Below are 14,999 nucleotides of genomic sequence, written 5' to 3'. Positions count from 1 at the left end.
GACATCGAGTAATGTTATTAGATACACAGAAATATTGCGGGAAACAACCACCGTAAGTGCTGGTAAACAGTTTTGGGAGAAAATTGTACTGATCAATTCTACAAATATTTGTATTAAATCTCGTACAAGGTCGAGAACAAATCTCAGATAATGGGAATAAAGTATTATTTGAAATTAAATCTATGATGGTGGAATGAGTTCATATTTTTTTCGAGAACCTGTTGATGGAGAATCTCTATCGACATACTGGTGAGTGCAAATGTGGTGCCGTGTGCAAATTTTGCCCACTAGTAAGTTCTGTCCTACTACTGATGACTAAATGCAAGCAAATTATTTATATACTTATTTTATTATTAAGATATTCGTGTAACTATTCAGACTATACAGGTATCTACATCACGGTGCTTTTTAAATGTTTATCGTCTTCGTAGGATGGTCATACAAAGACCAGTCTAGTAAAACAAAGCAAATGTAGTTTAATGCCAGTCTTCCTTTTGGCTTGTTCAATATAAATTTAACAACACTAACGTTTAAAACTTGCTTTTGTGTTTGTTCTTGATGATAACGTACATGTCTTATTGTTTTTACTTTAACCAAAAAACTCGCTAAGTAAATATTTGTCATGGAATTATTTGGGCTCTATACAGCGTAATTTCACTTTAAATACAGAAACTGCACGACTAGATTCATTACTAAAAAACAAGTAGGGTTTGTTCTATAAACTTTTTTCGGGACTCGGTATTAGAGATACCTACAAGTTTACAAAAAAAATTTTTTTTTCTGATATATCTTCATAATGCGCTGATGGAATTGAATGAAATTTACTACAGCGTATTTTCCTAATTAGATCTTTTATTGAGTGTAATATTAACCTTGTGGCTTTAACCAGTGGCGTGCTACTGGAGATGCCGCCCCATTTTCCTAAGAAAAAATACGCCACTGGCGATTTTTTGTAGAAATAATGTTACATTCAAGTACTGTTACGTTAAATGTTTGAAAAATGTTTCTTGGTGTTTTTTAATAGTAGTTAGGGGATATTTGGGTTTGTTTTTGTGTTTTATTGAATATTAGGAGTGCTATTAAATTAGCGGCTTTAGCCGAATGTCGCCAACCTCTTCTAAATTTATGTATTTTGTAATTATACTAAAAAAGTAATAAAGACATTTATNTTGCTTTTGTGTTTGTTCTTGATGATAACGTACATGTTTTATTGTTTTTACTTTAACCAAAAAACTCGCTAAGTAAATATTTGTCATGGAATTATTTGGGCTCTATACAGCGTGATTTCACTTTAAATACAGAAACTGCACGACTAGATTCATTACTAAACAACAAGTAGAGTTTGTTCTATAAACTTTTTTCGGGACTCGGTATTAGAGATACCTACAAGTTTACAAAAAAAAGCAAAAAATTCGATTTTTTTATTTTTTTACTTTTTTGCCTCTATTTTTTTTTAAGTAGATCAAATGTCCTTAAATAAAAGAGGTTGTAAAGTATTTTGAGATGAAAATTGACTGATACATGGCCGCTCAAACTTAGCCAATTTTTCGATTTCCGTCGCGTTTACCCTTACACGTTTTAATTCTCATTTTTTGCAAATAAAGGAAGGAAACAAGACGATTCAAGGATTTTCATGACATGACTTGTTCGAAGCGTCATTACAAAAAAAAACGCGGGGTGCTATTAAATTAGAGGGTTGAAATTGAAGATAGGGGTGAAAATGTAGTTTTTTAAATATAGCTGGAAAACGAAGCAAAATTTGAATTGAATTTCCCATCGAAATGGCTTATTTAAAAAATTTTATCTTAAACAATTATCTTTAGTAGTGTCTAAATTTGAATATCTAATAGATTGGCCAAAGTTAATTTGTAATTGTATTGTATTGTATTTGTTTCGTATTTATTACCGCAAATGTTTCTACAGTGCGATGGTAACAACATATTTCCTATTATTATAAACACAAACAAATTCAAAATTGATAAGAACATCTTAAGCATTTGACAATTTTTTATCAATAAATTAGTGTTTGTTGGTAGAATTTGAGTCTAAAAATTTTTACATAAAATAAAACAACCATAATAACAGCAAATCACAAAAAATAGTATTAAACTTATAACCTGAAGCTTATTTAGCTTTAGCTTTAGGCTATTTGCCTAACTGCAAACTTTTTTTTAAATACTTAATAAGTTCTATTGATAATTCATTAAAAATTATCAAAAATTCTTAATAATTAAGAATCAGTTCCAATTTATTGGCTAATTTATTGAGAGTAGGAAATTTCGTATTGTGCGTACTAAGTATTACTTGAATTAGATCAATTGCTTTGCTAAATTTTGTATAAAAAAAACTGGTGACTATACATGAAGTACCTAGACTTTAATATTCCAATAATTTCTATTTCCTTTTAAACACTATTTCTTATTATCCTTCAACCTGTTTCACAAATAAAATCCTTGATAAGACAGTCTTTGTAGTTTTATTATATTAAATTATGACACATATAAACAGTTTCATGACAATCCCCCCCCCTCCCGTATAATTTAAAAGTATTTTGTGACCACATCAAAAGAACTTAATGATTGCAACCGCAGGCAGCTTGTGTTACTGGTTCCTCTTTCTTTCCGCAAGAGCTGCAACCACGAGACTTGGTTTCGTTGATCCTGTCTTGACAACAATCCCTGGAAGACCTCGAACAACATCTGCAACAGGCGCAGCAGCTCCTGCAGCAGCAGGAACAGCCGCGGCGGCTGGGTCTGGATTCAGAGCAGCAACTAGAATTCGAAGAACAGCATGACTTCTGGGAAGCTTGCGCTTTACAGGCACACTCCGGTTCTCTCGTTTCCGACAATGTCAGGTTCCTTGTTTCTTCTGCTAAGGTTCTCTCAGCGGATTTTTTACAACCACACTCTGAAAATGAAAAAAAAAGTTTTCTGTGTTAAAATAATGATTGATTTAGGTGTCTAAATCTCGGAGAAAGTTTGTTATATTTAAGCAAAATATTTCAGGTTCGTTTTTAAAATTTTTGAAGCAAGACAAAATTGAGGTAAAAGGATCAGTGGTTTTTTGCTTTGGGTATTTTGCCAGCTGTGAAAAAATTTTAAAAGTTCAGTCAAAGGTTATTTTTATGAAAGTTGCCTAACCAAAAATCTCGCGCTAAAAAAATCATTAAAAAGTTAATAGTAGATTATCGACATTTCTTTTTTCATAAAAAGGGTTTATTTTACTAATTTTTTAAATTTTTCTACAGGGGCAACCAACCCAAAACCTAAAGAAATAGATATTGAATAGTCCATAATTATATCAGATCATGAAATTTAATTTTTCTACTTTCGTGTCAGGTCAAGATCAACAATTTTGTTGGCCATTATAATCGTTGTAACCAGAAAATGTTTCTTGGGCTATATCTGGAATCCAGTTCCTTACCCTGTTAACAACTAACTACTTTGTTATAAATTATGAGGAATTCGGAGTATTTAAAAATGTATCTAACATATCTTTTAAATATTGTTATGTAAATTCAGAATATTTTATAATTTCTCTATAAGGTGCAAGCAAGAAAGTATTGAAAAAAAGCTTACCCGTGCAAGGCATCTTAGTGTTGATGTAGTGGTGATTTTCTTACTTTCGACGAAAATGTTGTACTGAGGACCCTTTGGGGCCCATCCTATTTAATACCATTTAGACTTGCTGTAGTGCCGTGTGCAAATTTTGCACTCTTCCATTGTTTTCACAGGGTTTTCGTGTGCAACTAAACGAGTGTTTATCTGTTTAGATCTATTGGTGTGCAGCATAAGTTTTATTAATGTGAATGCTACAAAATAACAATATTATTGTCAGAAATTAACTACGGCAATTTTTTCTCTAGTTAAAATGCAATTATTTAGAGGCAATAGTGAAGTTTAGATAGATATCCGGAATGATAATAAATAAAAATTGAACCACCGTTTATATTTACCGTTTGTTTAAAATTTAAATGTCATTTATATATTTAGAAATTGTTAATTTTTAATTTTTTTTATAAAGAGTAAATATTTAAAATACGCCAATAAATGCTAGAGAAAATTATGATGACATTTTTACACCTGATCAGTCGTGATCACAAATCTGGTGTCAGAATTGAGCTATCACATCACAGGAATTTCCTAACCTCAAAAAACAGGTCAAATAGCAAAAACCAAGAAAAAGTGCTAGGAAAGATACATTTTTTTTTCTGTATTCATATGTTCATTTATATGGTGGTTCTTTTTCCAACCTCAAAAAATAACGGATCAATTAAGGTCAGATATCACGAATTTTCAAAAAATAACAGATTCGCGACAAATAAATAAACAGGTAAGTATAAATAAAAATAAATAAATCCAAAAACTGATGACAATATTTTAAATTATTTTATATTACGAACTAATATTGTTACAGTTCTACATCAAGATTTTGGTCTTCTATAGGTTATTCCTGAATATACATTACAATATTTAACAATAAATAAAACTCATTAAAACAGTAAAAAAAGCTCTGCTTTATTTTAAATATATTTAGCTAATTTAATGAAGTGAATCAACGCTCTTTTATACCAAATATCTAGGTATATAAAAGATATCTAACTTCATAGACAAGCCAGTAAGTAATAATTATTAATATATACACCATTAGGAAAAATTAGGAGAACAAAAAAGTTGACAAATTTTTTAGTTGTCTTTGAAATACTGTATCTCAGAGAAAAATGGTCGTGTGGAGATAAGGACGTTTTGAAGGTTCTCTACTTTCAATCGGGCGATCAAAAGTAATACTTCGAGAAAAAAAAATCCGATTTTTTTTTTAGTGCTGTCCAGGGATGTTTTCGAACTAAATCAATAACGAGGTCAGTTAACTTGTTTATTCAGTTTTAATTTACTTTTTGAAAGGTCTCCGTCTGACTCTTGGTTACAGAGATATCGATGGTTGAATGAGAAATTACATTTTTACTCTATAAAATTGGACAAATTTTTATAATTATTCCACTAAGTGGCTGAAGATTTGAAAAATGTATTCCTAACTTTATACTAATGCAGTTACCTCTGCATGTACAGTCCTATATACAAAACTGAAGCAATTGACTAAAATTATTTTGCAATATTATTCTTTATATATTATTTTCAAAATGTTGCTATATTTCCTGGATATAGTACTTTATACTTTTGATATTATTAGAATTTGTTTTCTTAGACTTCACTGAATTTACATTGAAAGTTATAAAAAGCATTTTTTTCATTATTTTTTCATTAGTCCCTTTATTAAATTATTATGATAAACATTACAATTTTATTACAACCTCTCCTAGTAGGTTAAAAATAATCTTTGAAATAATTAGAAAACATTTCAAAAGGAACTTAATGTTGGCAACCGCACACAGCTGGTTTCACTGTTTCTTGTTTCTTGCTAGCACTACCAACACAGCCTTCAGCTGTAGCTTCATCGATTTTCCTTTGATAAAAATCTCCCGAAGACCTTGAACAGCACCTGCAGCAAGCACAGCAGCTTCTATAGCAGCAAGAGCATCCGCGGTTGGATCTCGACCCAGAACAGCAACTTGAAGTAGAAGAGCAGCGCGACTTCAGGGTACCTTTTGCGCAAGTACACCCCGCCTCCCTTCTTTCCGATAGAGTCAGGTTGCTCGTTTCATCTGCTGGAGTTTGCTCAGCAGCTTTGGTAAAACCGCATTCTGAAAAATATAATCGACAAATCAGTGTGCTTCAAAATATTTATTCGTCTTATAATCTTTCTTTCATGTTCCTGGAAGCGTAGATATAGTTCTATACTAATTACGATAAGCAAAGAAAAATATATCAGCAACCTAGCCAATACGCTGGGACAGTTTTTGAAAGATAAGTTGTAACAAGAATGTGAAAGTTGATATATAGTTACATTTTTTATTTTTAGAAAACCAAAATTTGTAATATATCTATAATTTTTAATATATTGGTACTTTTATAAAATATTGTCATAAAACAAAAACTTACTCTGGCAAGGCATTTTGGTGATTTTCTTGCTTTCGATGAAATAGTTCGTATTAAAGATGGACTGCGGCCCTTTGTATTTATTGCTGTTTAGATTCACTGTAGTGCTGTGTGCAAATTTTGCACTCTACCACTGTTTTCACAATATTCGCGTGCAATTATTGTAACTGGGTATACTGGGCTTTTAGTGTGCAAAATATAAGTTTCATTAAAATTCATCACGAGAAAATATTGTCAAAAGAAAGTTGTGAGATATTATTATTATTATCATTTATATAAAATGAAGCTAGACATTTTGGTACGAAAATATATTACCAGAAATGATTAGTTTGAAACCAGTTGAAATGCAGTTATTTTGAAGTGACCTACAGAAATATTTTTTTAGGTAAATAAGTGAGACGGAAGATTTTGCACCTGCGTTTTTGCAAAATTTCTACGAGCAAAAAAGGCAATAAAAGTGACGAAGTTTTAAAAATTATTACTAAAAAATAGTTGAAAGCTCGTTACACTTTTAGGAAGCAAAATTTTAAGATCACTTGATCAAAATTGATTTATTTTCATCCTTAAGGCACCGCCCATTCGCTTCCGTACACCATGTATAAAAAGATCTGCTGAAAATAACTTAGAGAGAAAACAAAACACTATTAACAATCTTACCACTTTTTTATTTATCTTAATTTTACGTAAGTTTTAAATTAACTTTTATCTAATTAGGTATCTACTTTATGTGTTTCAGACAACATTAACGTCTTTATCTCCAAATATTTTATTTTCACGTCTTACGAATCTATAATAAAAATAAATATAAATCTTTACAATGTTAAGTAATATTTTCACACTATTTTTAATAAAGGTAGTCCGTTATTATTACATATACACACAAAGTTCATTTATTAATCATAATCATAAATTATTTCAACTCTATTTTAAATTCAGTTTCTGTCACAGTTTTTGTAAAAAATTTACACAAAACGCTTCATAAATTTATACTTTTAGAAGCTGATAATATGTTTTATTTCATGTACTATATACAGTGTGTTTTCAAACTTGGAGGGGATTAAGCATTTTCAGTAAACAAAACGACAAAATTGTTAAAACTCATTGAAAATGCTGCTTCAGCTGATGAAATCTGTGAGTTTACTGCGTGTCTTTATATGTTAAGGTTAGTGTAAACGCTTGTAAAAAGAGCTAAGGATGGAGTCAGTGGTTCCAAAAATGTTTCTCCTTATTATTATGGCCAGTCAGTAGATATTAAAAAATATTCTATTTGCAAACAACATTTCCAATGTCAATCCAGTTTTCGTATCCTTATCCCCTTTAAGTCTGTAAACACTCCCTGTGCTCTTATTTTTCAGCGCATAGTAATCACGTAAGTTAAATTTACTAGAACATCTCATATATTTTTAAAATGTAAGATTATCGCGAAGTAATACATTTTTGCTATTACCCGAAGGAAAACTACAATAAATTTTGCATTTTTAAATTTGTACATTTAAAGAAACGTCTTCTATCCTGTTAACCTAAATTTACAAGTAAATTAACTCGATATCCTGGAGTCTCCAATGCCTTGCTGCCACCGTCTGCACTTAAACAATGAAATAAACACTCGAAATCAGAAGTGGTACCAACAACAGGAAGCAATAACACTGTCACTGCCCTGCCTATCGCCCAACAGACCCCATCCACTTGACTATCATATCGAAGTAAGTGTTCATCCACTTTACATTGGCTTCCGCCTGTTCGATCGATTGTTGTGCCGCCCTTAAAGCTATCCCGAACTCGTCGTATCTTCTCGATAGGAAGGACTTGAACTGAAATTGAAAATTTTCTCTCATAGTTCTGTCAAGTACTTGGAGGAAAAGTACTTACGTCGTTGACTTCTTCTTCGGTGTTGAAGTGGGCGGTGGAAGTCCTCACGATGCTTATGAGTGACATTGAAGAGGGACCCAAACTGCAAGTTGAAATAATTAGTTGTATCAATAGTTGAAAGGACAGTAATATGGAATCCCAATTTAGTTGTCATTTATGCGATAAAATGATTGATTTTTATCAATTGAGTCCGGATATATTTATCATTTGCATAAACATAGAAATATTCCCTACGGGCTTTGCTACAAGAAGTCTGCGGCCCCTTCAAGGAATGTGATCGAATGTCGACCCTGGTAGCTTGTAGTCATAAAATTAGTATTTACTCAATTGGTAAAATCATTCCCGAAATATCACAAATATTAGAAAGAAATAATGCAAGACCTAGACCTCTACCTATATCGTTGAAACATTTTATTTATTCACTTACTATGATCTTATCCTATTCCAGTTCGTTTTCAAAAACCTGTAGGCCAAGTCCTGCCCGATGGGATTTTCGGAAACAGAAGCGAATACTCTTGGAGCATCGTGCTTTCGTATACCTGAACTGTCCATTACCGCCCACTCTAGATATCTGCTAAGTATCCAGGTTTCTTTGGAACAACCAAGGGCTGTCAGTAAGATCTCTTTCTCATTGGCGACGTTGGTATTTAGGTAACGTTGCCAGGCAAAGTCCCATTCTTCCTGTCCACCATCGCTTATGGCAGTGCAGTAGATAATTTCCCTTAGATCTGGGGATATACTGGAAACAAAAAATAAAAAAATGCTCCGCCAATAATTGTTGTGGTGTCAACATACTCGTTATCTAAGTCTGGATTAGCGGAGTTCTTCCAGTTTTGGAATTTTTGTACAGCCTTTATGATGCAATCCCGATATCCGAGAAGGCACGCTTTTCCAACGACATCCGTCCTACTAAGGATCGTTAGGGGCTCATCATCTGCTGATTCTTTGAATCCAAGCTCGATGTAGAAATCTCGAATTAGGTGCAGAATGTAAGACTGAAAGTAAGGATTTATTAACACAATACATAGGGAGATTTTTACCAGTCTTTCCATAAGTATCTGTGAGATGCAAGAGTCTCTCTTGAATTTATTTCCTCTTTTTTCACAATTGGATTTTAATTCAGATTCAGATTTAGCGGATCAAAATACAATACAAACAAATTTCGGATGTTCAAATATAACAACCTCTGAACAATTACTGAACAAAGAAAGATGCAAGATAAATATTTTACCTTGTACTTGTCAAAGTGCGCTGTTCGGACAAACATATCATACAAGTAATCCAAGCTATCCATGCCAGTTTTCCAAGGAACATATTCCCTTTCATTAACCAGATACAAAGTTACATTCAAAGCAATATCGTAGCTGATATACCCAGAGAAAGCTAAATTCAAAGCATCATCCAACAGCTGCGCCCTATTTTTCGGGTCGAATACCTCAAATCCTTTTGGTTCTTGCAGTTGTTCTATTATCTTGTGCCAATTGTCTCTATCATAGTTGACTCTGTAATAACCCGTTTGGTTAATGTTGAGCAAAAACCAATCGTCGTCGTCGAGAATAACATTTGAAAGAGTTATCTCTGGCTCCTTTCGCATCCACGTGCTTCTGAACTGGCCCTTGCTATCGTTGTATGTAATCGGAATCCACCACAGACTATTATCGACTTTTTTATCTTTGTCCAGGAAGAATCTTTCTTGGGTTAAACTCACAGAGTTATCTGTTCGATTCCTGGTAGCTGTGACTATCGGATATCCTGTCTGTAATGTCCACGTATCCATGATTTCCTTTATAGTGACTTCCGGGTCCAGAACGTCATTCTCGTGACTGACGACTGTCAGTATCGTCCATAAATCGTCTTGCTCGGCGTTGCTATACATCCTGTAAAGTTAAAGTTCTAGTAAAGTCGATACTGGTACTTCTTACGTAAGTATTAATTGACCGTATATTATTTATGAGAGTTGCTGAAACATACCTGCTGGTGAGGTATTTGTTGAGCCCATTATGGAAAACTTCAGCGGACAAGAAGTACTGCATCATGCGTATGATTGAGGCACCTGTTAGTATGAAATAAAATGTAAATAGTAACTATTAATTAATGTTTTATAACTATGTTATCTTTTACCTTTGGAATACGATATTCTGTCGAAAATATAATTTATTTCATCTGGATTGTTCACTTTAATAGATATCGGATGTGATGTACTCAAGGCATCTAGAGCAAAAGCCCCATGGAGTTCGTTCACCAAGAACAAGTCTGGATCCTTCCATTTTGGTTCAACCTATAGAGACAGAATATTTCATTAAATTATTTGCCAAATGTTTATATAGCCTGATTGTGCAAGCACATAGAAAAAGTGATTCAAACCAGGGAACCTAGAAATTGGATCTGCCAAAAGAACTGCTCCATCAAAATAAAACTATATCCTGTACACAAATAAGATAAAAGAGAGCGATACAAAAGGAAAAATAATAACTAAGTTTACTATAGCCTTTTGGTATAGTTTTATATGTATATTTTCTCGACTCATCCACAGCCACCATCATAGGTTTTAGGTATACAATTATTACAGCTCTAGAGCTGCATCCAAAGGAAAACCTACTAAATATAATGTTAAAGGGTGATTGAGCATTTTTCATGGTAGATCCGATTTCTGAGATGTCTCATTTATGGAAGAGAGCACTGTGTTTATGTGTCTTTGTAATTTTATGAACAGAAAAATATGGTTGTTTTACATTATTCTTTATAAAAATGTTAAACTTATTAGAGAATATTTCGGTAGGCTTTGAAATTGTTGCCTTTTATATGAAGCTGATAACTAAGCAATATTATACGTATATATATAGATACAATAATTATATCTACACCTTCTTTCAATTTCGCCTCAGAAATATTCGGAAATTTTCGCCCTTTATATATACATATAGGGCGAAAACTAGATTGTTAAAAAGAGAAACGAAAAATAGAGGGACTAATCGAAAGCGTAACCCTTTGCATAAATCCTTTGAAGAAAAGAGAACACGTTATAGCAGCAAAAATAAGAATGATTTGTAGATATTGTTTTCTTTTGTTTAGAAAGTAGAGTAATCTACAAGTTTTGTTGCATTCTCAATCTTCTAGGCTGTTATCTCTCAGCACAAAAACTAGATGGATAGATGGGTGGATNATATGGTTGTTTTACATTATTCTTTATAAAAATGTTAAACTTATTAGAGAATATTTCGGTAGGCTTTGAAATTGTTGCCTTTTATATGAAGCTGATAACTAAGCAATATTATACGTATATATATAGATACAATAATTATATCTACACCTCAATTTCGCCTCAGAAATATTCGGAAATGTTCGCCCTTTATAAACATATAGGGCGAAAACTAGGTTGTTAAAAAGAGAAACGAAAAATAGAGGGACTAAACGAAAGCGTAACCCTTTGCATAAATCCTTTGAAGAAAAGAGAACACGTTATAGCAGTAAAAATAAGAATGATTTGTAGATATCGTTTTCCTTTGTTTAGAAAGTAGAGTAATCTACAAGTTTTGTTGCATTCTCAATCTTCTAGGCTGTTATCTCTCAGCACAAAAACTAGATGGATAGATGGGTGGNTTTGAAGAAAAGAGAACACGTTATAGCAGTAAAAATAAGAATGATTTGTAGATATCGTTTTCCTTTGTTTAGAAAGTAGAGTAATCTACAAGTTTTGTTGCATTCTCAATCTTCTAGGCTGTTATCTCTCAGCACAAAAACTAGATGGATAGATGGGTGGATGGGTGGGTTTTATAGATGGTACAGGTGGATGGATAAATATGCGTATTCATGCATGAACTACTGGATAGAAAGATGTATGAATTCATAAATTGGTGGGTGGATAAAAACATGGATCCAGAACGCTGCAACACGAATTATGCCATGAAAATGGCGTTTTTGATCAATTTTCTGTTTTTGAATGAAGTTGGACCAGTTTGTCTGACTCTATGATGATAAATTGGAATTAAACAAGTGAAAAACCATACGTCTAGTGAACTGGTAGAATAATTTTACTTTTTATAACTTTCGTCGATCGTAAATGACGTTTTTTATGAATTTTGACCTGTTTTTTGAATTTTCCCAGAAAACTCAGACCTGTTGGGCCAAATCTGAAAGCAGATTCGGATTCAGCGGAAAAAATATTTCGAAATGCTTGGGTCTAAATAAAAGATCCGATACTTTTTTTTTGTGGGGCTGTGTAATTGATGATTATTCTGATGATAATTCTTGACATAGGTTTTTGAAAATCTGAATACCTTTGTTACTTTTTCACCATAAGGCTTTAAAACTACAATATAAACTCAGAGAATACTTTTACTGAGCCATATTCACAAAGCTATTATTTTTAACTGCCATTTGTACAAATATGTGTCTCTTCTTAACACGAGGATATAAATTGCTGTTAATTGTTTTCCCAGATGGTCGTACAAAATTTATTTATGGATGGCATTCGAGGGGCATTAACATCCGATTACCGAGAATACAATATTTTAAACGGTTTTGTTTGTTTGACTCATTGAAGAAATAAGTCTGATACTTTGTACCATTAACGTCAAGAAAGGATGTCTTACTGACATTCTCAACCTCGTTTTCAATTGTTTAAAAGTCATTTTTAAGATTTCTTACATATAAGACGAATTATCTGAAACATTTGGTGTAGAGAACTTGTTTTGAGATGCAAATTGTTATTGTGTTTCTATTATCCCTCAAATTAAACAATAAAATTGAATTGAATTTTTATGTTTTCCTAAAGAATCAATGACATTTTCTGTTCATTAAACTACACAATATTCCTTTAATCATCTCCTTATCTTTGACTATTTCTACAAAAGCAATCTTATCAAATATATGAAGTAGTTAGATAAGCATATATGCACAGATTTGTCGTACTAACTGCGTAAGCTCCCAGAAACTCCACATACGTAGCGAAACCTTCGTTCAACCAAAGGTCTGTCCACCACGTTGGCGTGACTAGGTTTCCGAACCACTGATGGGCTAGTTCGTGAGCCACCACATGGGCAATCCTTTGCAGGCTTGATCGGCTGGACACTCCTTTTTCGTACAATAAAACCGGTTCTCTGAAATGCGTAAGATTTTATAAATATATTTTAATAAAATGGACTGGATTGTTTATCTGATTCATATTTTTTACTCAAGATAATTTTAGAAACATGGATTGTTTCTTGTTTTTTATGCCGTTTAGATGAATTTTATAAGGATGGGTTGTTCCCTGTATTTTATGTCGTTTAGATGACAAAAATTTTCCAATAATATTTTATGGGCAATCTGTGAGTTTGTGTTTTTTCACTACCTGTATGTGATCAGTCCCCAGTTTTCCATCGCTCCCGCTGAAAAATCTGGGATGGCTACCATGTCGAGTTTCGGCAAAGGATACTTGATTCCAAAGAACTCCTCATAATAGTCCAGAATCGTGGGTGCGATTTCCAGACCGTAGTGAGCTTGACTTAGAGCACCTTTTCGTGCCCATATGGAAATTTTTCCTTTCGTTATGCTCTCGAAATCGGACACAACGAATGCTATTAAGTACGTTGACATCGGTAAGCTTTCTTCGTAGTTGTCCCACATGTAACCGGGTAGATCTGGTCTAAAATTTGAGAGAGAATTTTATTGACACTGTCCTTTCTCAAAACAATACGATCGTGGTAATAATAACAAACTGTACACAATTCATGACCACAAGGACTTTCTTAAAGGTTTTGAATGTTACGGTGAATTTTTTCCTCCAAACATATAAATTGTACCCAAAAATGTTTTTGTTGATTCAATGAAGGAAGCTTACAAGTAAATTTCAAGAATTTAACAAAAACTCCTTCTTTCTTTTCGAAATTACTACCAAATTGTAAAATTTTTAGATTTTGGTTGACGGGTTAACTTTTCTATTGGAGATATCATGTATCGTCAAAAACAGTTACACAAACACCCGATCCCATAAAGAATTTTTTCAGCATTGAATTCTATCGAAAAAAGTTTCAGAGAAAAGTTGTAGAATATCAAGATGCTGGTAAACTTAGATTCGACTTTGACCTTAAATATCAAGGCAGATGGCAATAAAAATAGGGAGTTCCATTTCAAACTTTCACGTTAACCTTCATTTGACCTTGAATTGTGCCCAGCACATCGGCTTCTTGATATCCTACAGCTTTTATCTGAAACTTTTTTTGATATAACTTAATACTGAAAATTATTGAGGTGGTCTTTGGATCTTTTTGGAACACGCGTTAGTTGCGTTCAAGATTTATCCATCTGCTATATTTACATTTTATTCTGCATAACATAATTGGATAGCGATGTGTTTGTCAGCAAACTGATGTTTACATTAATTATAGCACGTCACTCCGATTAATCTCCAATTTAATTCAAAATAAATGATTTTGAACGTGAGAAATATCACAATCACGGGGTTTAAAGTACTTTTAATATTTACGCGGAACAGGATAAATTATTGAAAATATTTTTCAAGATAAAAATTGTTGACCTTGATTTAATTCCTATATTTACAAAATTATCAGCGAATTAGAACTTTTGTTTATGCAAAATATATGTTTTGCACTGAAATTATCTTCTTGTGGCATGTTATTAAATTTTAAATTTGCTCTACTTCTTTGACAATCAGTAATTAATACAGGGTGTCCCTCAATAAGTGTCAAATGCACAAAATGTATTAGACAAAAGTTGTTGCTTTAATGTGGCACTTATTTCTGGTACACTATGTATATTATCCCAGATCTCATGAGTAAATTGTCCTCATTTATCTATTTATCACGGTGTTTAAAACATAATTCACTTATATTTTCTCAATACAGGATGTTTCTGAAATAAGTACGTTCCTTGAAAAGGGCAATAGAGGACGCGAAAATGAGCAACTTCTATTAGGCAACTGATGGTTTAAATGCTTGAGAAGATTAACCATCAATGTAAGCCGACCCTGTGCATCTTGTGCACGTGCATAATTTTACAAGTAAGGTGCAAGGATCAATGTTTTACTAAATTTTCAAACAATGAAGATTTTGAAAGTAAAAGCGCTTTTGAACGGGTGAATTCAGTTTTCGGAGCGGCCGAGTAGCGTTACCCCCACTCCTCCGCCCGCTACAGTTA

General features: G+C 32.8%; 3 protein-coding genes across 3 annotated transcripts in view; all 3 read right to left on the bottom strand.

Annotated features, from left to right (window-relative positions):
• Positions 1 to 2,457: 2,457 nt before the first annotated feature.
• LOC108907103 (keratin-associated protein 5-4) lies at positions 2,458 to 3,681 on the bottom strand. Its single transcript, XM_018710672.1, has 2 exons — positions 3,579 to 3,681; positions 2,458 to 2,907 (listed from the first exon to the last, which is right to left on the bottom strand). Exons 1-2 carry the CDS (start codon positions 3,589 to 3,591, stop codon positions 2,573 to 2,575), a joined length of 348 nt encoding a protein of 115 aa, XP_018566188.1. The 5' UTR covers positions 3,592 to 3,681; the 3' UTR covers positions 2,458 to 2,572.
• A 917-nt stretch (positions 3,682 to 4,598) lies between these two features.
• Positions 4,599 to 6,093, bottom strand: LOC108908680 (keratin-associated protein 5-8-like). Its single transcript, XM_018712826.1, has 2 exons — positions 5,997 to 6,093; positions 4,599 to 5,698 (listed from the first exon to the last, which is right to left on the bottom strand). The coding sequence occupies exons 1-2, from the start codon at positions 6,007 to 6,009 to the stop codon at positions 5,367 to 5,369; spliced, it is 345 nt and encodes a 114-aa protein (XP_018568342.1). The 5' UTR covers positions 6,010 to 6,093; the 3' UTR covers positions 4,599 to 5,366.
• A 558-nt stretch (positions 6,094 to 6,651) lies between these two features.
• LOC108916894 (aminopeptidase N-like) overlaps positions 6,652 to 14,999 on the bottom strand; it is a 29,475-nt gene continuing 21,127 nt past the window's right edge. Inside the window, exons 4-12 of the mRNA XM_018723216.2 lie at positions 13,195 to 13,488; positions 12,778 to 12,961; positions 9,984 to 10,140; positions 9,834 to 9,915; positions 9,094 to 9,739; positions 8,658 to 8,857; positions 8,290 to 8,601; positions 7,863 to 7,944; positions 6,652 to 7,804 (exon numbers count right to left, since the gene is read on the bottom strand). Coding sequence (XP_018578732.1) covers positions 7,655 to 7,804; positions 7,863 to 7,944; positions 8,290 to 8,601; positions 8,658 to 8,857; positions 9,094 to 9,739; positions 9,834 to 9,915; positions 9,984 to 10,140; positions 12,778 to 12,961; positions 13,195 to 13,488 — 2,107 coding nt within the window. The 3' untranslated portion in view covers positions 6,652 to 7,654. The remainder of the gene's footprint in view (positions 7,805 to 7,862; positions 7,945 to 8,289; positions 8,602 to 8,657; positions 8,858 to 9,093; positions 9,740 to 9,833; positions 9,916 to 9,983; positions 10,141 to 12,777; positions 12,962 to 13,194; positions 13,489 to 14,999) is intronic.

The sequence above is a fragment of the Anoplophora glabripennis genome, unplaced genomic scaffold (assembly GCF_000390285.2).
Source record: "Anoplophora glabripennis isolate ALB-LARVAE unplaced genomic scaffold, Agla_2.0 scaffold1, whole genome shotgun sequence".
NCBI classification, from domain to species: Eukaryota; Metazoa; Arthropoda; class Insecta; order Coleoptera; family Cerambycidae; genus Anoplophora; species Anoplophora glabripennis.
Note: the sequence above shows the minus strand (reverse complement) of the source record. Positions and strands in the feature narration are given on the sequence as shown.